Source organism: Ambystoma mexicanum, chromosome 4q (assembly GCF_040938575.1).
Source record: "Ambystoma mexicanum isolate Mex_15411 chromosome 4q, UKY_AmexF1_1, whole genome shotgun sequence".
Classification (NCBI taxonomy): domain Eukaryota; kingdom Metazoa; phylum Chordata; class Amphibia; order Caudata; family Ambystomatidae; genus Ambystoma; species Ambystoma mexicanum.
The window spans coordinates 103,415,947-103,442,050 of NC_090928.1; the positions used below are offsets into that span (position 1 = coordinate 103,415,947).

A 26,104-nucleotide genomic window follows, 5' to 3' on the forward strand; every position below is an offset into this window, starting at 1 on the left:
GCTTAGAAAATTTTTCAATTTATAGAAATAATAAACCAGCACTGACTTTCTTAGGAGTCTGTGTAAAATATGTTTGTGCTGTATGGATTTTTGGGAAAAACTGCAAGGAGCCAAGAAACTGGAATGGTTTTAGGATGCAAAAGAAAGCTAGAGATCTCCGTGGAAAAAAAGAAAAATGGGAAGTAAATTCAGTAGAGTTCAAATGGCAAATCACGGGGAAAAAAGACTTTTGGAAATATTTTGCATTTAAAAGGTATATTAAAAAAACTATTTTTAAACATTTTACTTTTTATCATTACTATGTAAACTACTGATTTGATTTCCAAATGTATTGTTTTAAATAAAATGTGTAAAAGTAAATTATATGGTATAGGTTATACGGCTATGAAACACAGAATTTACCACCAAACACTTTTAGTGGGTTTTGTCACCCCAAAACACGTGCCTCTGATCTTTAAGACAGTCTTTTTTTTAATTAAAAGGTACAGGATATGTTTTGATTCAGTAACAGGTAACAAAGCAGGATCTTAAAAAGGGGACACCAGTGTGGAAGCTAGACTATCGTGAGAAATTACAACATTCATATGTTAATGAATCATGACACACAGAACAAATTGGGTTCTCTGAGTGAAAGAGCATTCAAACACATGTCTTCACCTGAAACTCCAAACATGATGACACTTGTGATTTGGATGCCTGGGGATCATGTTATTTTGTTGCTACTGGTAATCCCTGAACTTATTCAAGAACCTCTACCAATAAAGAAACCGGTGAAAGCGCATCTTCACCTTTTGTTTTAAGAGCTTTTTTATACAAGTTAGTTTAATACACCGGAGGAGCATGAAGAAAATAAAACCACTGTACAATCACCCTTATATGTGCAGTACCTGCACCCTATGTTCATAGATGGGTTGCGTCTGGATTCTGCTGTATCCAACACCAAAATGACATCTCGACTCCTTCCATTTAGTATAGAATTATCACAGTGCAAGGTCCACAACAAATTCAGTTCAGGTATGCTATATATAAATCCCTTTATTATTAAGCATTTGTCTTACTGCTTTTTTCTAGTGTGTCCGGGAGCTACTGCATTGGAGTATCTCAAACAATTGCAGGTAAAGATTCCTTCTCCAACTATTTACAATGAGACCCTCCACATCTCTTTAATCTACTTTTGTTTGTTTAAACATTTACTTATTGCTAGATGCCATGAAATAAAATTATTGGTTGATTCTAGAACATAACCTAAAATGGGTTTCAGATTGGTTTTAGACAGCTGTACTTTTTGGGTAAAAAATGTAATAGCGGAGCAAGGTGATAGGATACAAAAAGATGGTACAACTTGGTACAGAGTGTCCCGGCAATTAGCAGATCCCAAATCTTGTCTCCTGCTAATCACCGCCGGAGTCGTAGAAAAAAGGCATGCTTGCACTCCTTGCTGTCCGAGGGGTAATATTTGTCATAGAAGTCCAAGACATACTCCTCGGTCTTAAATCCAAACTTCTGGTACAGCAGCATAGCTGGGTTACTTGCAGACACGTGAAGAGTGACATCTTTGCCCATGCAGGTCTGCCGAAGAAAATAAGTAAAGTCAAAGTTTTGCAAAAACACCCCTATTGAATATACATACTGTGCACAAAGGTTCATATTTTCATTTTATAGAGACTATCAGAATGAAGCAGTTGGGTGGTGATTTCATGACACTAACCAAAAATCAGATTATAGGTTTCACACACTTAAAATGCATTGGATTGTGCATCTTTGATGGAAAAAAGGATAGTATGCAGAAGATGACAAAAGGGAGTGGATTTGCTCACAAATGAGATTTGAAATCTGATTGATAGTAATTTGGCCAATGCATTGGTTTTATAACAATGCAGCATGAGCACATAGTTGCGCCCCGGGAAAACATTTCTTTTTGCATAAGGATATGCAAGTATGAGTCCATCACATATACAAAAGATGCAGCAAATGGTTGGACATAAAATCAATGCATTAGGTATGATAGGCAAAAGGGGTTCTCACAGGTAAAGTTCTACATCGCTCCCCACAACGTCCACAGTAGCACTGGCTTTTACAGGGTACTAGATCTTATAACAGGCTTCACCATCAGGTACTCGCCCACGCATCACAGAGTAGCTGACAGAGATAATCCACCCTCCCAGAGCAAAATGTAAAATGTGTGGGCAAAATCATAGATTTGGCTTTACAGTTGTTCAATACATGTTACATTAATAGGCATGAATTTGTGGTGGATCTATAAAGAACAGGCCCAGTTCAAAGAAACTGCATGCTGAAGAGATGATCACCACAACTATTTTTACATGAAACATCAGCATCTGTTGGCTAATTAAATATATCCAACATTTAACATCGGAAACTCAAGCACGAAATATACAACCTGTAACGGAGGGTCATAAATGTTAACACACAGCATCAGGCTCCAAGACCATAAACTAACAGAAGAAGTTGAAACTCCTAACAATCGGTTTTACTACAGGGCCGGCAATAAGTAGGGCTGAATTACTCTAAAGAAAATTCAGACATACATGGTTTATGAGAACATGCGCAGGAGGACATATACTACTTGATTACTATTGTTTGCAGGAAGATGAGAAAATGGTGCTGCACCAGATTACAATGGCCATTCAAAGAGGGCCTCAGCATTTATGAACACACACTAGTTATAACTGATGTAAAGTAGATCCAACAGTGTCAAGCAGAAATGTCAATATCTGACTTAGAGAAATGTGAGCAGTAGTCATGCCATAGGGACAATGGGCCGCATTATAAGGTTGGCGGTCTGGTAATAACGATACCGGTACGGGAATACTGGCATCGTCTACCGGACCGGTGCATTACGACCCGCGATGCTGGTGCTATACGCATCTGCAGGGACCCATTGTGACCGGGTAGCACCTTCCCGGAATGATTGCAGGCCCGCAGCAGCCCTGCCAGTAATACCAGTATGCCGCAGGGAAGTGCACATTACGAGGTTCACGGACATGCACTTACTGCATATAATAGCAATCTGCTGTGTTGCAACCGGCCGCAGGTGCACACAATCAGCACAGGTGGAGTCAATGGAGTCTGGCTCGGCACAAAAGGAGCACACCCACACACCACACCCCTTCCAAACCCAAAATGCTACCATTAGCACTTGCGGGGCTGGAGGACATGCCTGCACTGCTACTACTCCAGCAGGCATTGAACCAGGGAATGCAGCGGAGGAGGTGGAGGGTCAGACAGGGCCAGCACATACCACCAGTGCAGGCAGTTGTACCCCGCAGGCAGCCGCCAATCCCTCGCCTAAGGGCCAGTCCATTTGACCTAACCCCTGCACAGATCCACACCCTGTACCGCCTGGACAGGGACACCATATGCACAATAGTGGACCTTATCCATGATGACCGGGTAAGCCTCACTAACATCCGGACAGGCACCACCCCCCCCCGCTGAAGGTAGTGTCTGTGCTACACCTCCTTGCCACAGGCACCTACCAGCACTCAGTGGGGCAGCTGCATGGCCTCTCACAACCATGTTTCTCCCGTGTGCTCAACCAGGTGCTAGATGCCCTCCTGAAAAATGGAAGGGACCACATATATCTACCACGGACTGCGGAGGAGGAGAATGCTTCCAAAATAGCATTCCATGCACTGGCAGGCATGCCAAACGTAATCGGTGTCGTTGACTGCACCCATGTGGAGCTGATAGTCCGGCATGCCTTGTAGGTAGTGTACCGCAACAGGAAGCTCTACCATTCCCTGAATTTCCAGATGGTGTCCGATGCAAGCAAAATAATAATGCATTGCTGTGCAAGATTTCTGAGATCCACACATGATGCCATGGTGCTGCGCAACTCCACGCTTCCCTGCTACATGGCACAACGCGCTGCACAACGTACCTGGCTGTTGGGTAAGTCTAACGACAGGGCAATGAGGGATGTTGCCTGGGGGGGGGGGGCACAAGCATAGGCAACCTGTCTGCTGGCTGGGGTATGAGGGGTGTTGTTCTGGGGTTTGGGGGGGAACACAGCGACCTGGATGGCAAAAACTGTGACCCCAATTACCTCAACAGAATGTTGGACACAGCCAATGGATTCAGATGTGGCATGCCTACATAGCTGTGCATAAATGTAATCAACATACGCAGCGCCCACCACAGCACATGCATCTGGAACACCATCAGACATGAACCACGGGTAGGATCGAACAGAATGATGTCATCTGAAAAGGCAAGCCATTTTAATCGGATAAGCCCAATTTTCACGGAGAACAAGTTTTTCTCATCCCAGCCTTTATCGAGGTCTGCAAGGTACAAGTTAAAGAAAGTAGCGGCTAAGTTACAACCTTGCTTTAGGTCTATTTCAGTGCTAATTGGTTTAGTTGTTCGGCCTTCAGAAGTAAGTTTGATTTTGTAGGAAGTGTTGGTGTGTAGAACTATAAACCAATATATTAACACTAGCAGTATTCCCATTTCAGTTAGTTTGGCCCATAATAGATTCCGTATCACAGTGTCGAAAGCTGAAGACATGTCGATCAGGGCAATATAAAATGGGTTTGCAGATGTTTTTTTTGCTCCTGCGATGGTAAATGCCATTATCATGGCATTGAGCGAGGTACTCATCCCTTTCCTGAATCCAGTTTGATATTTAGAGTATAGTTCATGCATTTCGATATGTTTTTCGAGATCGTAGAGAAGAAGGATTGCAAAAAGTTTTGCTTCGGTGTCAATTAGGGCAATGGGGCGGTAATTCTGAGGCAGAGAAGGGTCGCCTTTTTTGAATATCGGTATAATATTAGCCAAAAGCTAGGAAGCAGGAACAATTCTGGAATTAAGAATGGCCTGGAATTTAGTCTTTATAATCGTGGCCCATAATTGGGGATCTGCTTTGTACAGGCAGGGGGGAAAGCCGTCTGGACCGGCCGATTTAGAATAGTTAAGTTTGGATATAGCCCACTTGATATCATCAGTAGTCCAGCTCAAACGAGCAAGATCTTGGTAAGGTAACGAAATAGTGCAAATGTTCAAAAATTGAGAAGGGATCTGAAATTTGCTTGTGATATAGGTGTGCCAGATAGATTCAGATATGGCATTAGGCGTTGAGAGACACTTTATTATGATTGTTTTTGACCATTCGCCAAACAGTTCGTGTATCATGGTCTGTTATGGCTCTAATAAGATTGCAGTTGAGTTCATTATGTCTTAGTATTCTTATTTGTTTTAAGTTTTGTTTGTACATAGTCACAATTCGATTCCGCTGTATTTGATACATTTCGCGAGATAATTCATCGGTTTTTTTCACGCTTCTGGGCTTTGCAGAGAGGGTCAAATAAATATCGATGTTTGGTGTCAGCGTTTTTTTTTTAACTAAAATATAGTAGTGCCACGCGAATTATTTCGGCATAGATTAACTCCATTGCACTAGTGGAGATTCCCTCAAATATGTCGCGGTTGGCAATAGCCAGCGTTACATATTGTACAAATTGGTTACATAAGGCTTGACTCCATCTAAGAGAAACCTGTGGGCGATCTATTTCACACAGCATTGTAGAAGGATCGGTTGTCAAAATAGGAAAGTTAATTTTTAACTTGCCCAGTATTTGTGCGTGATCTCCGTAGGACATCTGGTTAATTATTAGCAGTGATGATGTTAAAAGCAAATTGTGTGTAACGAATATAAAGTCAATCGTTGAGGATTTTGCGTCTCTTGACCATGTGGTCCAGTTGGATTTTTGATCAGGTGTAACAATATCTAGGTCCCAATCTTTTAGGAAGTTCCTCCATGTCATGCCTCTGCGCTTCGATAGTATATTAATTTTGGAGCCTCTGAGTTCATCGTTAGTCCTAAAATCACAATTAAAATCTCCTCCCAGTATTATTTCAATGTTTTGGTATTCATGAGTTACACATTCTAGGTAGTTCTCAACAATATCAATCATCTCTTCAATTGGGGTGTGCGCCGGATTCCAATAAATTGTAATACCAATTGGGTAACAATATTTATAGGTGTTTGTCTTTAACAATATTGCAATCAAATTGCTGGCCTTCCAAACAATTTTGGAACTAAGCATTAGGGCATTATCTACTGCCATCAAGACGCCACCAGAGGGGCAGCCAGCAGAGGATCGTATGGCTGGTATACAGTGCGTGGTATAGTCAGATAACGGAAAAGCAATGGTTTTCATGGTTTCTTGTATCATTAGTATTGATGGACGATGGTAGCAATCTATCATTGAGTGCCATTTCATGAGATTGAGGTAGCCGCATGAATTCCAAGATTGCAGAGTTAGGAAAGTTTTTGGGGGCAGCTACGATATAGAAGGTGATTCCTTGGATTTAAGAATGGAGTTGAGCATCGGGGCTAGCCACGGTAAATCCTGAGAAATGCCCGCTCTGTGCAGTAGCTCGTTAATAGCTCCATTTTCATCCTCATTAATGTTAGGTAACAGAGTAGATTGCAATTGTGGAGTTATGACCTGAGGGCATCTGTACTGAATGAATTTCTCTGCTTCTTGTTCATTTGCCATTGAGCTTAGGACCTTGTTCATTTGCCATTGAGCTTAGGAAAAGACCTTCCTCTTTTATACCTTCCCTGTTGAACCATAGATATTTCATGACAGCTTCAGAGGTCAAATAGCACACAGCACGGTAGTTGTTTTTTGATGATAATGACACTTTAAGGATATCCTCTGATTTAAACATTCGTAATTGAGGGATTCGACTGAAAGTGTTAGAAGAAAGACTCGGTTGATACGATTCGTGCCAAGGAATTCGCGATTTCCTTCGAGCCCTTTTAGGTGGTGCTTTTCCATGATACTATGTTGGTTCTTGTCATGGGATTGGTCAAATGATTTTGTGTGAGGGTCGGAGGTGTTAACGTTGGAAGGGACCTGATTATTCGAGCTGATCAAGTTTGGACTTGATGGTTCGTTGTTCGGATTAGCTTTCGTAGATCTCTCGTAGAGTTCTTTCCTCAGGATGTCTAGAATGTCGTGATGAGTTAGCATTGTGGAGGTTTGAACTTCCGAAATAGATCTATGCAGTGCAGGACCGTGCACCGATGTACGATTGTGATCGGATGATGGTGGTGCACTAATCAGGTCTCGATTGGTTGTTGGTAAGGGAAGTGATTCTGTGAGAGGTAATGTTATGCGGGATGTTACTTTTCCTTGTCCGTTAACTGCTATCTCTGGCCGGACTATACTAGGAAGGTCCGTTTTTCCAGCATTAGTTGCTGAACAGTTTGGTTCAGTTATGCACTTGTTAGCAGAGGGTAATGATACATTGGTGCTAATCAACTCCGATTTTCTCAGATGCGGGGATGGTATTTGTGCAGCTGGCAATACTGATGATGGTAGTTCGTTTTCTCGTCCGTTTACTGCTGTCATAGGACCATTGGTATTGAAAGGGTCAATTTTTCCAGTAGTAATTGGAGGGCAGTTAGAGTCATTTATGCAGACTTCCCTATAAGTTTTTTCCTTATAGTGATGGGAGGGTCTAAGGGCAGTGTATTGTCATGTCGAGTAGTACGAATTCTGCCACATATTGGAAAGTAATTGACCAAGTTCGATTTGACTCCCGTCAGTTGTGTCGAGGCCTGCTCATTCGAAGACTCCAAGCACAAGGGTATGTTTTTGTTATCACGTTTGCTTTTTTATTCCGTGTTTTAGTTGTCATTGGTACATTGTTAGTCTCTTTAAGATGGCTTTCTGTAGCTTTGTTGTCTGGATTGACTAATTTACTTTCTTTAGAAGAATTTGAATTATCAGTCGAATTGGGCATTTTTTGGATGTTTATTGCTTTTTCAGATGGTTTCGAATTGGGTTTTGTGGATAGAATTAAAGCTTCTTGGCTTTCTTTTGAAAGTTGTTGAAGGTCAATGTGATCTTCATCTGATGTTATATCAATAATAATGGATGATGACAATTTAGTTGAGTTGGTTTGAATGTTGGAGCTTTTAGTCAGTGAGTCCTTACGTCTCTTAGCATATCTTTTGGCAGCTCTTTGATGCAATTTTTTTGCTCTCCGAGACATAAAACCAGTCGTCTCCACTGTTGGAGGTTGTTCCTGTGAGTCTGGCTGCATTTGTTCGAATACTTTGAGCAGTTCAGTGGGACTATCAGGGCTGTCGCTATGCTGAGTGAATTTTGGGGTATATAGCGCTATGATGGAATTCATTTTTTCTATAGCAGTTTTTAGCTCTGTTGGAGCATCTTGGCAATCACACACGGGGGGGTTTAAAAATACTTCCGGAGATATTGAAAGAGATGTTGGATTTCGGTCAAGACAGCAATGAATGTTTTTGTTTTTTAAAATTAGATTAGTCGCAGATGACTGATTTGAAGTTGAATCTTCTTTACGGTTTTTTAGTGTTCCAGCTGCCATAATAAACCCTTCGATACGATCCATCTTTGAGGACATGAGTAAGAGCATTGTTTTAATCTCCTTCAATTCAAGATGGGTCAGATCGTGGCCTTTGTCGAGGAGGTCTAAGATTCGGATGATCACCGGAAAGGTGCCAGGGGAGTGTTGCATTTGACTCACGTCAGGAGAGGATGGTAGGTGAGAGGTTTTGTTATGCATTTCCTCAGGTTCCGGGGAAAAGGTGGTTCGAGACGGAGGTGGCTCTTTATTTATGTCATCGACATTTTCAGTACTCATGTCTAAAAGGCTTTTAGAGTAATTTGGCAAGTGCGAATGAAAGGACATGCGCTTCTTTACAGAGTTGAATACTACTGGCGTCAAAGTGCCAATAGAGTGACAGACAGCCTGATCTAACGCCTCCATTTTCTCCATGGTTAAATCAAATTGCCTTTTATCAGTTTCAAAGGCCAAAGGTGATTCTGAGCAACTTCTAAAATCATCGATGGCTTTGCGCACCTTGGGGCTAATCGAGGGGCCAGAGGCAGAAGGCGCGGAAGGTGCAAGGGACAGAATGTGATTAGAAGTTGGTGAGTTTCCCTGCACATGTATTTGGGCAGCATGAGAAGCGCGACAAGACACAGGCAGCTCTTCTTTGATAGAAGTCATGGCATGAGCTTCAGGGGCAGCCGATTCAATATATGAGGTTTTTCCATGACATACAAGAGAATCAATGCTAGTAGAAGAAAGCGGAGAAGGGGTAATCAAATTTTCCTTTCCACTTCTTAATCAGCTTGCCATGTTTGCATTTGCAAGAGAGCGACAGATATAGAACAGAGAGAGAAATTTGATGCAAATTAATTAATGCTTTGTGATTAATAATTGTAAACACACGGGTAATTAAATAAGTATATGCATTAATTAGTTTGAAAGCGCATGGCTAAATGTTAGAATGAGCAATAAATTACTAGTTAAGCATATTAAGCCAGGCAAACAATGAGCAACAATTGTTCTCTCCCCTTTTTACCTGATATTAGGTTATTTAGAACGACCAGCTAACAGCAAACAGCGCTACTTATAGAGCATACTTAATGCGCGCGCGCAAATGCACGCGGGAAGTAGTTTATATGCACTCCCTGTGCTAGGGGGCGGGACCAGCTAAAGTAATAGAAAGAAAGGAACAATAATAAGTAATATATACTTATATTAAAGTATATAATAGCAGTAGTAAGGGCAAGTGATGGTGTACCAATGTCCAGGCAAAGTCAGGCAGTCCAGGCGTCTTCCAAGAATCTTGAGCGCGTAGAGCAGCGTAACTGGACAGCAAACATCGCTACTTATAGCTAGCATGTTCAACTCCTCGTTGCTGAAACGTGGCTTTCGCAGCCGCACCTTGCCTTCTGGTAGCCATGGTCCTCAGCTTGATGACACACTGCACAGTTCTCCGGTACAGGGGCTGTAGGCAGAGGATTGCAATGGATTGTGTTTTTTAAGATGGCCGCTGGAGCATTTCCCGTTCCAACGCGATGACGTTGCCTCCAGTGCCGGTATTTACTGTACCGATACTTACAGCATGTAGGGTGCTGGAGCTGGGGGGTCTGCGGCATCGATTATCCCGCTATCGGGGGTTTGGAGGGCCTTACTGGCATGCCGGTGCAGCTGTTTGCGGCATGCCAGAATGAGTGTGCACAATGACTAGGAATCAACCGTTGATTCCGGCAGTAGTGCAACACGGACATGTTTGCACCGGCATGCCAGTAATTTGCTTTTTTTTCCCGGCCAACTCGTAATGAGGCCCATTGTTGCAATGCGAGTGATCCTTTAACTCGTCATTGTTTACTTTAAACAGTCTCTCCTTCTTGAGACAACTTCTACAGTTTATTATACATTGTCGTCACCCCATCCTCTAAAGTGTCACTTCGGTTTTTGGCCTTTGTCACCTTGCCCCTCTACTGGTCTATCCTGGTCTACAGTGGGTTAAACTTAAAGGCCAGGTTATCAAATTGGAGGCCCAAAGAATTCAATCTGGACTTCTTTTTGGCTAGAATGACCACAGAGGACAGGGTAGGACCGCCAACGCCCGAGGAGGGAGCAGTAACAGTGACCCGTGTTGCAAGCGCTTTTCAGAAAGCATCATCTTGGAAAAATGCAGATGTCTTTTTTCTAACCTCCCTTCACCTTAGGGCGGGACCTCACAATCAAAGCGAGAGAGGAGGCAACACTCACTGTAAGAGCACCCAGGACTCGATGTAGGGGATCAGGAAGCCGCCCTAGGTGAGGATAGAGTAGTTTGTTACAGCCAGATACCTGCAGAAAGGTCGATGGAATTGGGGGTCCGGCTACAATGGGGCGCTTCTACTGTCTGCCACGGAGTCGTACAATGATTGAAAGAGCCAGCAGCTCACAATAAAAGGCAGTGTGTACTAAACAGAGTGAAGCCGCGTCTGGGCGAGAACCTCATCCCCGGGAGTGAGCAGATCGGAGAAGCCCAACAGTCCAGTCCATGCCAATACAGCAGATCTCCCATTCCCAGTGAACAAGGCCAAATCATACTCTGCCTCCACTTCAACAGTCCCACTATCACCACCAGCCCACTCCCGAAGTAGTCAGTGATCAGAAACCCATCAAATCAAGTTGCACAGGGCCCTCCAGTAATTCCAAATCACCACACTGGCATAAACGAGGGGGCAGCAAAGCAGGCACCTAGAAAATCACCAGCCTGGGGGCGCAGGCAGCACCATATCTGCATTCAGTATGTTGCCGTGTCAGGAAGCACCAGGCTGCCTGAAAGAAAATGCAATACACATAGGAGGCTTGGAAGAAACAATGCAATCTACAATCCCAGCAAGTCAGTGGTAACAAGCAAGGAACAAGTAGGCAAGTAGAAGAGGAGCAGCGATTGAGTGCCCATGACACACCAGGCCTACAGTATCAGATGTAGGTGCCCTGCTCACCGTACAGATGCGGTATTGGTGCATGTCAAGGAGCCAGCATGAGCAACAGAACACCCAGCAAAAGTAGGAGACAATTTTAGTGTCAAATAAGCGCCAGGAATGGGATTATAGTAGCAAATGACCAGTTTATCAGTGCAGCTTCTCTCATTCACTGCGATCTTGGAGGATGGATTCTAGCACCCATCTTGAAATTTCACAATAGATCTCAAGTTCCATGCATACCTCAAACCTTCCAACCAAGTAAGCCCCTAGTTGTGGATTACATAACTGCCAAACGCAGATCCAAATGCCGGTTTATGGGCTAGCTTTGGCATAGGAGTAAAATGGACAGATTACATCATCATTTATGCTTCCCGCATTCACCCCAGTTAAATGCAATGCAGCCTTTGTTCTTTCTTTTCCGTCTTACACCATTTCAATCCCAACTGGCACCACACTCTCCCTAGTGAGATGAAGGGGAAGAGAATAAAGTTCTTCAGCAATGTGCTTCCTGATGGATTAGTCCATCTGCGCACAGATTCCTAGAAACATTGTCCAGGCATCTGTCTGGCTTCAGAAACCTTATATTGCCACCAGGGGATGCACTGCGGCTTTGTGCCGGCTACGCTCTGCGTTGTTGGTGCCCACGACTCTGGATGCAAGGTCATGGGTAGTATGTATTTAGCTGGCTGCATGTCATGGCCACAGAACACAAAAACCACACCATCTAGTGATGGGGGCAATGGGTCACTTGACTCACTTATGTCCCTTTGGGACCCATAAACACAGGGGCCCTGGCCGGCCTTTGGCACCAGGCTCATATAGAAATGTGAGCAGGAACACTTTATTTCAGTGCAGGAGTGGGGTCTGGAAGGGGATCAGGTGCACAAGCTGGCATATTCACACCCCCTATTCTCCACGCAGGAGCAGTCCCGAGCAGCATCACCTATTACCACCAGTCACCACATATGCGCAGAGGGCGAAGTCGGACCCGAGCAACCTCAGCCCCTGGATGGCTGCAACCGTGCCCCAATGCCACCGCAGAGACCAGATGAGCGTAACACTGCACCCCATGATAAGAGTTCTACCCGGTTTCCCCTAGCTGTTGGGGAACTGCAAGAGGTCATGAGCATTTTTTACGAGGGCTAAATTGGGAGGGTGGGAGAAGGAACTATCCCTCAGAAAGAACATTACTCCAGGGATATATTTTTTTATTTTAATAGATTCCTTAATCCAAAAGATTCCTCATCTTCATTACTAAGATGGTACGTTAGTTACCGTTCTGTCATTCTCCTTTATCAAACTATTATTCACATATACTTTTGAAGGGATTGTGTCCTTCCACGTATTCCTCATCTTATGAGAACTCCTTCCAGCATCAGCTGCTTCGGAAAGTGTTTTTCCTGGTAGAGGGCACTGTGCATCATTGACTGTGCCTCAAAGGCCTCTGTCCCCTCACGGCAGGCGTCATCGACAGTGTATATATAGCACGCACCACGCCAGTTATTCAGTTACGAATTTCCAGTGGCTACGCTTCGGCAATGGTGTGGTTTTTCTGTCGAATATTACAACGATTATTCTAAATGTTTTGACCCCTAGGACCGGGTTTAAGAAATGCATCGAGTGCGGGCGGAAGATGTCAATTTACGATCCTCACTGCGTTTGTCTGTGGTGCCTGTCAGTCTAGGACAGGAAAGGCACTCAAGGAACTAAAGGGGAAACTTGCTGCAGACAGGCCCCCTCAGAAGTCCCCTTCCACAACGCCTTCGAAAAGAAGACCTTCGGACGAACATAGTTCGAGGGGTGAGTCGCCACCACAAAAACATTCTAAGAAACGTTCTCAGAGCGGTTCCAGTCACTCCTCGTCGTCAATCAAAGAAAAGGCGTCATAGGTCTCAGTCTTTCTCCTCCGACTCCTCTCCTCACGCCAGGGTCGCATGCCCAGGTAAGTCATCCTCAAAGACTGAATAGGAGACGTTTAAGGAACAAGTTACTTACCCACAACTATTGTTCTCCAGCATGGGTCTGGCATGGATTCACATGCTCATGAATATTCCCCATCATCAGGCTAGGTATCCTCAGTAAAAGAAAAACCGTTTCACTTTCACTTGCAAACTGCATTTCTCCTCAAGACCAAACACTGAACTCTGGGTCATACGGACCCCAGCCAATGACTGCTTTCTCCCTAAGCCCCTCCTATAGCAGCCATCTTCAGATTTGGTAGCACATAAAGTGGCAGTATGGCCAAGAAGAGCCGCAGAGGGGCAGGAGGGAGGGTTTGCATGCTGGAGAATAATAGTTACAGCTAAGTAACTTGTTCCTTCTCCAGCATGGGGTTCTGGCATGGATTCACATGCTCATGAATAAAGAAAACATAGCAGTACAACATTACACAACTACGGGAGGTGGCAAGGTTCAACAGAAGAAATTAAATACTCTTACCTCCGAAACATGCTCACCTTCAAGCGAACAGGTTGCGTAGCACTGCTTGGCTGACCCTGGACTCATCCCCGGAATCCCTGTGGATGCAGTAGAATCTTGTGAAGGTGTGCGCAGACCTCCACGTAGCAGCCCTGCAGATATCCAGCAGGGGCACACCAGACAGGAACGCCATTGTTGCAGCGACGGCTCTGGTGGAATCGGCTCACGAGATGGAAGCCTTGGACAAGCCCTTCCCATGGTTCACAGGACCAAAGTCCATGAATAGTTGAGACGTTTTCCGGAAACTCTGTGCGTGCCTCGTAGAACTTCACAGCATGCGCCATATCCAGGGAGTGCAAAGTCCTTTCTGCCGGCGAAGGTTTTGGAAAAAAACACAGGCAAAACCAAAGGCTTGTTGAGGTGAAATTCCGATGGACCCTTTGGCATGAAGGAGGGGTGCGTCCACAGCACCACTCTCGATTCGTGAAAAGTCAGATATGGCTGTTTGCAGGATAGGGCCTGGATCTCACTCAACCTCCTGGCAGAGGCGATGGCCACAATGAAAGCCGTTTTCCATGAGAGGAACCTGAGAGGGGCCTGGTGCATAGGCTCGAATGCCCCCCCCCCTCCATGAGCCTCGTTAGCAGCACGTTAAGTTCCCACGCCCCGCAGGGCAGGAGCCTTCACCGGCGGGAACCATTGAAACAGTGCTTTGAGGAACTCCTTGACGAAACGGTGGGACCAAAGAGAAGATAGTCCTGGAGACCTGGTGTAGCAGGAGATTGCAGTCAGATGCACTTTAATAGAGGTTTGAGCCAGCCCCGCCTAAGCCAATGACAAGTACGGAAGAATCTGCAGGCCATGACCTTCAGAGGGTTGATCTTCTGCGTCCGGCACCATGTAGCGAAGCGCTTCCACTTGTGCCCATAGCACTTAAGAGTCGACGACGCTCTGGCCCTGGCAAGGACCTCCCTGCAGTTCCCTGGCAACTCTTATCCTCCGAACTCTAGGGCTGCAGGAGCTAAGCCCCCTGATCCAGCGATCCTGGTCGTGGTGCAGGATTGTGCCTCCTTCTCTGGTGAGCAGATCCGCAACCACTGGCATCTTGACCAGAGCATCTCGTACCCTCCGAACTCTAGGGCTGCAGGAGCTAAGCCCCCTGGTCCAGCGATCCTGGTCGTGGTGCAGGATTGCGCCGCCTCCTCTGGTGAGCAGAACCGCGCCCACTGGCAGCTTGACCGGAGGTGACGTTGACAGGCTGAGAAGGTCCGGGTACCAAATTTGCCCCGAGGATCATCTTGCATCGGCACCGTTTTAGTTGATTGATGACTCGGAGCAGGAGAAGCAACGGAGGGAACGTGAATAGGAACAGGCCTTCCCACTGGAAGTTGAACGCGTCCCCCATGCTCCTCGGCTGGTGGAACCTGCTGAAGAATTTCTGGCATTTTCAATTTGTCGCCGTCGCAAACAGATTGATCTGGCGCCTGCCCCACTTGAGGAACATGCTGATCCTGTCGAATTTCCCATTTGTGGCAGGAGCGCAGCTCCCTGCTGAGGGAGTCAGCAATGGTGTTCTTTACTCCTGCCAGGACAAAGGGGATGAGAAACATCACTTGGTCGACGGCCCAGTGCTACAAGTCCTGCACCTCTTCGGACAGCGCTGGGGATCGGGTGCCCCGCTGCTTCCTGATGTAAAACATTGTGGTGGTGTTGTCTGTGAAGATCCTCACCATTTTGCTCTTGAGGGACTGAAGGAACACTTGCGGCCCCAGAACACTGCCCGCAGCTCCAGGACATTGATGTGCCAGCTCGACGACAGAGGCGGACACCATTCGCCATCTGCCAGAACCCTGTGTCCGCGACGTCCAGGGCCACAGTGATGGCATCTCCTCCCCCTCATGGAGGATGGAAAGCAGCTCGGTCCCGCTTGTTGTCGGATAGATACTCCAGCAGCGGAGCCATCTTATACAGGATTGCAAGTGTGTTAACTGCCTTGACTGTTGATGCTGCCGAGTAGATCACCTTTCTTCACATGGCATCTAACTTCTTCCCCTCGCCATCCGATGGAGCGGAGGATGAAGACGAGGGGTTAGACTGCTTGTTTCCCACTGCAGCCGAAACCACTGAGTCTGGGGAAGGCTGCGAACATAGGCACTTGGGTGCGGACTCCGGCACCCAATGTTTTTTTCTCCAGCTTTCCCTCTTGGCCCGGGTCGGGTCTGATTTCTCATCAGAGTTGGCCCCTCGTCCCAAATGCCTTCCAGGAGAGGCACCGCCAAAATGGTCTTCCTCTTGGCCTCGCGCTGTTGGTATACGCAACCTTCCTTCTTGGTCTCTTCTGGCGTCAGCTGGACGAGCTCGGACGCTCTGGCGACAATGGCATGGAACGACCCCACCTCGTCCGGGGGAGAAGCCCTTGGCCGCGGTGAAAAGACAGAGAGAGAGAGAGAGAGAGAGAGAGAGAGAGAGAGAGAGAGAGAGAGAGAGAGAGAGAGAGAGAGAGAGAGAGAGAGAGAGAGACAGACAGACAGAGACTACCAGCAGTCCTCAGTGCCTTTCCCGTAGATCTCTGCAGCTATATCAATTCATCGAACAGTCATAATGAAGCAGACACCGATGACTGAGATGAACTAATCGCACCCAAATTGGTTGGTTCTCTTTCAAGTGATACACTCGCCTGAAAAGGAGAAAGTTATTCTGGGAATCCTGGACCTACAGCTCAATTCTTTGAGTGAGTCATGAATACAGAAAAGTGTAAGGAGTGGGACAAAGTGAGGCATCCACCACTGTCCTGAAGAAGGTTGGAGCCATCAGAGAGCCACAATTATAAGGCTTGCTAAGTCCGGCTGAAACACGTGTCGACGACTATTTGGTTGTTTAACAAGAGTCACACTATTAGAGAAAACGGGTGCATAGGAATATGCTAATGGTTTTGTTATTTTGAAGCCTCAATTCAAACAAAGGGCTGGTATACAGTGTTTGTATTGATTTGCAGTGCGAATGTGGTTACCAATGGGTACGCCTGATCAACTAGGTATGTATGTAGTCGTGGAAACAAACTGAATAATGTGTTTTGAAATGAAGATGTTTTTTAGTTTTGACATTGGCAATTGTCACTTGTGAATTTTGTATAAAAATTAACATTGAATTATGTACAACACATGGTTTAAATTCAATATAATCAGTTCTGCCCATTACTTAAGGTCTTCATCGATTGAGTCTTTAAACATATCGATTACCTGGGTGATCAAGACTTTACCAGGTACCCTTAGACAGTTTATTGAATGGGGGACGTTCCATCTCCAGATGATGAAAATCTTCAAAAAGGCGACTCCGGCCCCTATCAAGGTGAAGGGTTACGATCCTGTCACGCCTGTCAAGGCTTATAAGGAGTCCAAGCAGGCTAAAGCTCTCGAGCCCGGGCTGAAAGCTATCAAACCCCTTGAGGAGAGGCACTTTCATCTACTCTTGAAGACTCCTTCGAGTCACGGGTCGAGCCTTTGAGGGCATCCCCTTCGGCGTTGAAGGCACCAAAGCCATCAACGCCCTTGAAGAAGGTAGAGAAAAGCTTTAAGCCTTTGTCCAAGAAGGACTTTTTCAAGTCGCTTGCCTTGATTTTTGAGGAGGCTAAACCCTCAGACCAGGATACTCTACCTTTTGGCCTGCAATATGGAACACCTAATGTTACAGGGGCACCAGTGTCTGAGGAGTCCAAGATTGAACATTTATATGAGAGCCTAAAGAGTGCAAGTTGCCTGGACACTTCCCCAGAAAATAACTTTGGAACATCTGGCCAGTCTGAGCACACTGAGGCGTCATACAGATAACTAATGAACAGAGTGACTGAATACCTGGGTTGGAGGAGGCCAGCTAGTGCCTGTGAACAGGATGACCTAACGGACATTCTAGACAAGGGTACACAAAAAGACCCTATTTTACCATTTCACTCGGCATTACAAAAAAGAGTGATGGCAAACTGGGAGTCCACTGACACCAACCTTGCCGTCAGTAAAACTTTGACCAAGAAATACAAACCTTCAAGCATTGACCCTGAATACCTCTAAGTGCATCCTCTCCCAGAAAGCCTTGTGGTGCAGCCTGCCACATCCACGTCTAGGCAAACTGCTTACCCTACCGTTCACCCTCCAGATAGGGGCAACAAGCGCGCTTTGACACACTAGCAAAAAGGTTTTTTTCCGGCCAGTGGTAACACCACTGCGCTGTGGCCAAATTCACCCACACCTTGTGGGACTAGATTGCGATGGCAGCTGAACATATCCCTGAAGGAGAAGAAAGGGAAGGTTTCCTTAATATTGTAAAAGATGGAGATGACGCAATGTGCAAATCCCTCCAATCAGGTTTGGACGCTGCTGGTAGTGTTAGCAGTACCATGGCGGCTAGCACAGTAACGTGTAGGTTTGCATGGTTACGAAAGCCTGGGTTCGCACCAGATGTACAGTTTGGACTTCTAAATGTGCCATTTGATGGCACACACCTTTTTGGCAAAAAGGCAGATGAAAGCATTGAAAAATTACAGACCTCAAAGGGAAGCACCCAAGTCTCTCAGTGTCGCTATAAAACAGCCTCTACCATATCACCCTACTGCTCAGGCATGGAGGGGTCAGTCCTTTTGCTACTATTCCTCATTTGGAAGAGCAAGAGGCCAGGCCAGTCAAAGAGGCCAGAGAAAATTCCTTCATGGTGGACAAGGAAGAGGAGCTAAATCCGCCCAGGCAACAGCTGCCTTACATTCAGCCACTGCTTCAGCTGCCTCAAAACCACTCTGAGGCCTTTAGTCCACAGGACTGCGGTGGCCGGGGAGTGAGGGGTGGTGGGGGGGACGGAGGCTCAGTCAGCATTTGTAAGAATGGCAGGCATTACTTGTGATGCTTGGGCCTTGCAAACAGTGGCCCAAGGTTACTGCCTCCCCTTTTTAAGAAGGCCTCTGGATCATCCATGGGGAGTTGCTCATGCAAAATTCCACATCAGTTCCTCTTGCAGGAGATCTCCAGTCTGCTAGAGTAAGGTCCTATAGAGCCAGTTCCTGTGACGGAAGGGAACAGGGGGTGGTACTCCCCTTACGTTTTGATCCCCAAAAAGGACAGAGGATTGAGACCCATTTTGGACTTGAAATACCTGAACAAGTTCCTCAGAAAAGGTTTAAGTTCAAAATGGTTACCCTTTCTCAGATCCTTCAGGCACTCCAGCTTCAGGAGTGGATGGTATCATTGGACCTTCAGCTTGCTTACTTCCATGTGCCTATTCATCACAAGCACAGGAAGCACCTGAGGTTCACCATTGGCAGTTCTCACCATCAGTTTCGAGTTCTGCCATTCGGGCTGACCTCAGCCCCAAGGGCTTTCACCACATTGATGGCGGTGGTTGCAGCGAGTCTCAGGAGGGGATGGATTCACGTCTACCCCTACCTGGACGATTGGCAGATCAGGGCCCGTTCTCCTGAACAAGTCCCGGAACATCTCAGCATCACTTGCCACTCTCCTCACAAACTGAGCTTCTCCCTCAATTTCAAGAAGGGCCACATGATATCTTCCCAAAAGCTCTAATTCGTCAGAGCTGTCCTGAATGTTTACTTCCAGAAAGCCTCACCAGCCGAGGGGAGTGCTCAACACATTCAGCAGATGGCCATCAAGTTTCGGAATGCCCAGTGCCTTCCGGCCTTCAAATTCCTAAGGTTGCTCGGACTCATGGCATCCTGAATTTTTCTGGTGCCAGAGGCTCGTCTGAGAATGAGATCCCTCCAGTGAGCCCTCAGGTCCCATTGGTCTCAGTTTTCGGGCAAGATGTCAGACCTCCTTCAGGTTCTGAGCAGGGTTGCACAGGATCTCCTGTGGTGGGCCTGCAAGGACGACATTCTGAAAGGGAAACCTTTTTGGCAACCATGGCCGAAGAAAACGGTAGTTAGGATTGCCTTCCTCACGGGTTGGGGGACCATGCTAACGATCTGTCAGCGTTCCCTGGTCTCCATCGGAGTCCAAACTACACATCAACCTTTTGGAGCTAAGGGCAATCAGACTAGTGCTGAAGGCCTTTCTGCCCTTTGTTAAGGGCAAAGAATGTCCTGATAATGATGGATAACACAGTGGCCATGTACTATCTCAACAAGAGAGAGGTGGTATACTGTCACTACCAATGTGCAGAGAGGCAATGCATCTCTGGTTCTGGGCAATTCAAGGAGGACTCTCCTTATCGGCAGTTCAGCTAGCCAGAAAGGAGAACACAGCCGTGGATGCTCTCAGCAAGCAGAGCACAGTCTCCCACGAGTGCGAACTAGTTCAGGAAATCCTTCAAGAGATCTTCATCCTTTGGGGAACCCCTCAAGTAGATCTGTTCATGTCCAGTGTCAACAGGAAGTGCGAGCAATTCGGCTCAAGGAAATTTCCTCCGAGAGGAGCGCTAGGCAATGCATTCATAGTGGATTGGGAATTGCCACTCCTGTATGCGTTTCCTTCAGTCACCGTCATTCCTCGTGTCATCAGCAGGTTGAGGAGATTTGGGAAAACCATGATATGATCGCTCTAGATTGGGCCAGCAAGATGTTGCACCCCGACCTTCTGGACATTCCATATGCCTTCCAATGTGTCTTCCGCAAAGAGAGGACCTTCTCTCGCAAGAGGGATGTTGGGTTCTCCATCCAGAGGTCAAGACTCTCAATCTTCATGCCTGGTTTCTGAGAGGTTGCGGTGTAAGGATTGGGACCTCCCGGAAGACCTGATGGAGATTTTGCTTTCGGCCAGAAGGCCAGAAATGAAATATCTGCATCGTTGCCGTTTGAACAAGTTCTGCAGCTGGTGCAGAGATAAGAATGTGGACCCTTTTCTGTGCGACACACATATGCGCCATCATTCTTACTGTATCTGGCCAATCTGGGACTCCAGGTCGACACTGTGAAGGGATACTTGGTAGTGCTTTCCATTTTAAAGCACACACCTGAGCAGGCATCGCACCTTAAAATGCCTATTGTGATTCAGTTCTTGAAAGGGCTCACAAATGTGTTCCCTCCGGTCTCTTTTGTGGTTCCCGTTTGAGATTTAAATCTGGTGTTGAAATTTCTTATGTATGAGCCACTTCATTCTTGACCATTAAAGTTAAGAACATTGAAGACAATTATTTTTTTTAACAGCCATAACATCTGCATGCAGGGTCAGCGAGTTGCAGGCTGTGGTGTGTAGACCGCTGTTCACAACATTTTATAAGGAAAAAGTTGACTTTTTGCCAAAGGTGGTTTCGGAATTCCACCTACCCCAGAAAATTGTATTGCCCACCTTTTACCCTTGTCTCATCCTGTTAGGGAAGAGGAGAGGCTTCCTAGATTTGACACCAAAAGGGCTTTAAGCTTTTATATTTCTCGTATGGCAAAGGTGAGGCAAGATGGCCAGTTGATTGTTGGATAACTGGACATAAACTGGGTCTTGCAGTGACAAAGCAAACTTTATCCCGTTGGATGATTTTATGCATCACTGGGGCTTATAGTCTGGACGGTAAGGATGTCGCTGCGGCTTACAGGTGCCTTCGACAAGGGGCGTGGCCGCTTCATCATCCAAGGCTCAGCGCTTTCACCTCTGATTTTCAACCTATATATTCGACCACTGTTTGACATCCTGAGGAAACACGGTCTACGTTTCCACTCTTATGCCAACAATACTCAGATCTATGTGGAGACAGATAATCTGCCGGAGGCATTTGAAAGGATAGACCAGTGTATGCAAGATGTCAAAAAATGGATGGCTTGCAACCAGTTACAGCTCAATGCAGCCAAAACGGAGGTAATCCTGTTCAGATCAGAGAACAAAATCAGGCCCGCAGGAACAACTTCTGGATTGAGGGAGTACCCACCTCAATCAGAGACCAGGCCCTCCCGGCCTAGATTGGCGGGCTCTTTTAAACTCTCCTCCCACACCTGGACAAGTCGATGCTGCTCCTTGACTGCACCCACAGAATACACACCTGAGAGAGCCGGTCAGCAGACAGGCCCCCAGACGTAATTTACTCAGGTTCTCTTCTTTACAGCAAAAGAGGAGATCCTAACAGCCAGCCGGACACAAGGAGACCTAACATTTCAGGGATCTCCACTACAAATCTTCCAAGACCTCGCGGTGGCAACGATACAAAGATGAAGAGAGCTCAGACCCCCGACGGCTTTTCTGCAAGACCAAAAGTTGCACTATTGCTGGCTCTTCCCCGCCACTCTAAAATTTGTTTGGGACATCACATCCCGCATCATCAGCTCACTAGACGAAGCAGAAGATATACTAAAAATGCCCTCCCCAGAAGCAGAAGCAAGCCCCTCATCGCCAACCAGAAAGGAGACATCCAGACCAAAGTGAAATACCTTGGCAAATGTAACCAAGGGTCTCAAGCTAGGAACACTTCTGCAACAAACCTGAAGGCCTCCCACACATACTCTGGGCACCTACTAAGCGAGTGGCCACCCACCTCAGGCTCGCCTTCATTGTACCTCCGGAAATCAGGAAGCTTTCAAACCCAGGCTTCACACAGCCTATGCCTGGTCTAAAAGCGCTATGGCGCCTAAAGGCCCACAGGGTAAATGCCCCAAACCTATGTTCAACGTTCTGGTTACGGACAGTAAGTTGGATGTCAACTGCCACTGTTGTGTTGCTGCTTCATATTTGGAAACAAAAATAAACAAAACGGTTGCACAGAGGGACCACAACAGCAATAGATCTGGATGGTGATTAGAACTGACCCGGCTTCCCCCGCTGCTTTGGCGGAACAAGACTCTCCCATTGAACCATAGCCCCATCAGAAACTGAACTTTATTTCGCTCAATGTGAAGGGCCTAAACACACCCACAAAGCGCAAATCCAGGCTTCAGCGCCTGCAGGATTTGAGGGGCTCTGTGTTCTTCCTGCAGGAGACCCAATTGCGACCACTGGACTCCCCCACCTTTGAAGCAGAAATTTCCCACTCCAATACCTGGCTTTCAGTGGCTCAAAGAGGTGGCACAGCAATCCTCTTGGCGAAAAGGTAATCCCGTTTAAGGCACTGGAGACGCTGTACTGCCGGGAAGGACGCTATGCAGGAATCAAAGGTATGATTATATACTTTGATTTCAGTCTATGCACCCACTGAAGGACAGGAGTCTTTCTATATAGAGCTGGAGGCCAAGCTTCTCCCCTTCATCGAGGGCCAAGTGATCATTGGGGGAAGAATTCAATGGGGTCCCAGACCTCCTGATGGAAAAATCGCACCCAAAGGACTTCAAGACGGCCGCGGGCTCCTTCACCTTTTTATGTCATTGGGGGTGGTTGACTCCTGGAGGGTACTACACCAGGGTGAAAAGGATTTCTCCCTCTCACATGTGCATCAGACCTCCTCACGAATAGACCTTCTCCCGATATCCCCACAACTGCTTGCCTTAGTCAATGAGGTGAGCATAAAACCGAGACTTTGGTCAGACCACGCCCCAGTCATGCTGACCTCCCGGGCCTATAACCGGAACCCCCTCTCAGACCTTGTTGGAGCCTATACGACCCGATCCTGAATGACATGGCACTGAGGGATGCCATCGCCAAAGAAGTCAGAACTTATTTCCAAGAGAATCCCACAGAGAACACCTCACCAGCTAACACCTGGGATGCCATGAAGGCAGTGATCAGGGGGAATTTATAGCCCATGCTGCGGCCTACCAGAAGCGTAGACTAGAGGCACGAACAAGACTAGAAAAAGATATAACAGCCGAAGGGAAGCACAAGAAGAGATGGCCTCTGAGAGCTCATCACTCCCTACAGATAGCCCTATACAGACTAGAAGCCCACTTCGCAGAGGAAACAGCCCACACTCTAGCCACGACTAAGCAGGGCTATTACACCAAAATCAATAAAGCAAACAAGTTCTTGATGGAAAAACTAGCCAAAATAAAGTGATGGAATACCATAACAGGCCTTTGGGACCTACCGGGAAGGATCCAATACACGGAAGAAGCTAAATTACAGCTGGCTGCGGCCCACCTCACTGACACCTTGACAGCGGCACCCTGCAATAGAACAGAACAAGAGCAGTATATTGAAGGGGCCTCCCTCCCACACCTCAAAGACAGACACAGAAGCCCTGGATGACCCGATCACATGCAAAGAAGTAGACTCAGTCATTAAATCTCTAAAAACTAGGGCCCCGGTGGGTTTATGATGAGATTCTACAAGCTCTTCCGCCCCCAACTCCTGGCCCCCCTTATGGCCCTTTTTAACTCTTTCAGCTTGTCGGGCTTTGTCACCCCAACAATCCAAGAGTCCACGACTATCCTCCTACTAAAGCCGGGAAAATATCCCTTTAGAGTGCACGTCATATAGACCGATCTCCTTACTAAACATAGATGCCAACATATACTCTAAAGTCCTAGCGAACCGTCTGGCAGCAGTCCTTCACAAAATAATCAACCCGCACCAAACTGGCTTCATACTAGGCACCCTCACTGACACACTCCCTCAGAACTACACAGGTTTGGAAGGGTAGCTGGGTTCACAATCAATTACGTGAAATCCTCAGCCCTGGGGGTGGGATTGACCTCAGAGGAGATGTTAATCCTCAAACCGCTTTGGCCCATCCAATGGAACAGGAAATCTATAAACTACCTAGGAGTACAGGTCCCGGCCCGACCGGGAGAAGTATATTCAGCAAATTTTCTCCCTCTTTAAAGAACTAGAAAAAGACCTCCCAGGAAATATCACTGATGGGACGAATTACAGCCTGTAAAATGAACCTGCTTGCGCGATTCCTTCACTATTGTTCCAAAACATCCAACTTATATAAACTACTGCAGGAGGACATGCTGACCCTCAGGTCCACATACATGACACAATGGGAACCGGACCTGGGACACCCGATAAAGAATCACACCTGGGTGGACATCTGGGCAAGAAGCTAATCCTCCTCGTCATGCGTCCCAAATGGAGAATGTGCTTTTAAGTTGCTCCTCCGCTGGTACTACGCCCCCCCCCCCCGGTGCATCTCCATCACATTGAGAACTCGCTAGACCCACAATGCTGCCATAAATGCGGGCTGTGAGGCACCTACCTAAGCATGTGGTGGGACTGCCCCACCGTCCAATCTTTCTGGGACCAATGTCTCTCCACCATCAAGGCCATCACCCGGATCACAATACCAAAACCTCCTGAGGTGATCCTCCTCGGTTCCCCATTCCATGGGGCATACCCAAGGAAGGGGGCGACAGCCAAACGTATCACGCAGCTGCTCCTCGCAGGAAGAATTATGATTGCCCGCACCTGCAAGATCCAAGAGGGCTCATTGATGACCCTCTGGTGGAAATGTGACATTCTGGTGGCAGAAAAGGTTACTGCTGCCAAGGAAGGCCTCCTGCACAGATCCAATGACATTTGGGCCCCAATTCTGGACTATGACTGGGACTTCCTAGCACAAACACACAAGCCCCAACTTACCCAGCTGGTCCTACGAGACAATACTTAACAATGGACTTCCCATGATCCTACGGTAAGATGAAGAAGGGCAACTGGGACAAAGGGGAAGACAAGCATGCGAATAAGGGAGAAGGGAAGATGCTCTTCAGCTGCTGTTCCATATGATCACCAAAATACATTGTACCTATGGTACTGCATTGTTTTCCCATGCATGCAACCGAACCAAAATAAAATTGTTTTAAAAAATAATAATACATTCCGAGCCAGCTGACGTTGGAAGTAGTTATCATAAGATGAGGAAGGTTCTATGTTCTTACATTGGCAGTTTTATTTTCGCTGTTTCCCCCCCAATTATTTTGGCCCAAAAAACCTATCTAATTTTGAAAAAGAAAAATTCTGGGGGTTCCCCACCCCTAAGCCTACCCTTCCCTGTTATCTAGTCCCTATTCCCCACACGCCTCTACACCTTATATTCCATTTGCCACCGATCCCCCATATTGTTAATAGTTTTTTTGGTCGAACATTTTTGGCAAAAAAAATTATGAAAAAAAGACTGGCGTTATAATAACGTTGTACCATGAGGAATACGCAGGAGGAACATCCAGTCAAAAGAACATTACCATCGGTAAGTAATATGTTCTTCTATATTCTATAATCATTTTACGTTGTTAAATTACCACAATACGTCATGACCGTACATGTCCAACATTACGTTTTACATCACGAGTCGTTTTGACGTCACCACGTTTTACGCGGTATGACACCATATATGAATAGCGGCCATTTGCTTACCACGCTCATCGTGGCGTCCGTAATATGTTGCTCGTCCTGGTTTTCCTTACACAGGAATGATTTTGATTTAAGGTAAGCCAATGCTACACTGTTAATGTCACTTATCACTCGATTCTTTGTCATCTCACCTTCACCAATTTTCATTATTATTTTTTCCAGCCCTTCTTTAGATACCACCCA

General features: G+C 46.4%; 1 protein-coding gene across 2 annotated transcripts in view; it reads right to left on the reverse strand.

Annotated features, from left to right (window-relative positions):
• Positions 1-1,009: 1,009 nt before the first annotated feature.
• KAT14 (lysine acetyltransferase 14) overlaps positions 1,010-26,104 on the reverse strand; it is a 939,559-nt gene continuing 914,464 nt past the window's right edge. For both annotated transcript variants that reach the window (XM_069607541.1, XM_069607540.1), the window contains one exon: positions 1,010-1,569. In XM_069607541.1, coding sequence (XP_069463642.1) covers positions 1,396-1,569 — 174 coding nt within the window. In that variant the 3' untranslated portion in view covers positions 1,010-1,395. The remainder of the gene's footprint in view (positions 1,570-26,104) is intronic.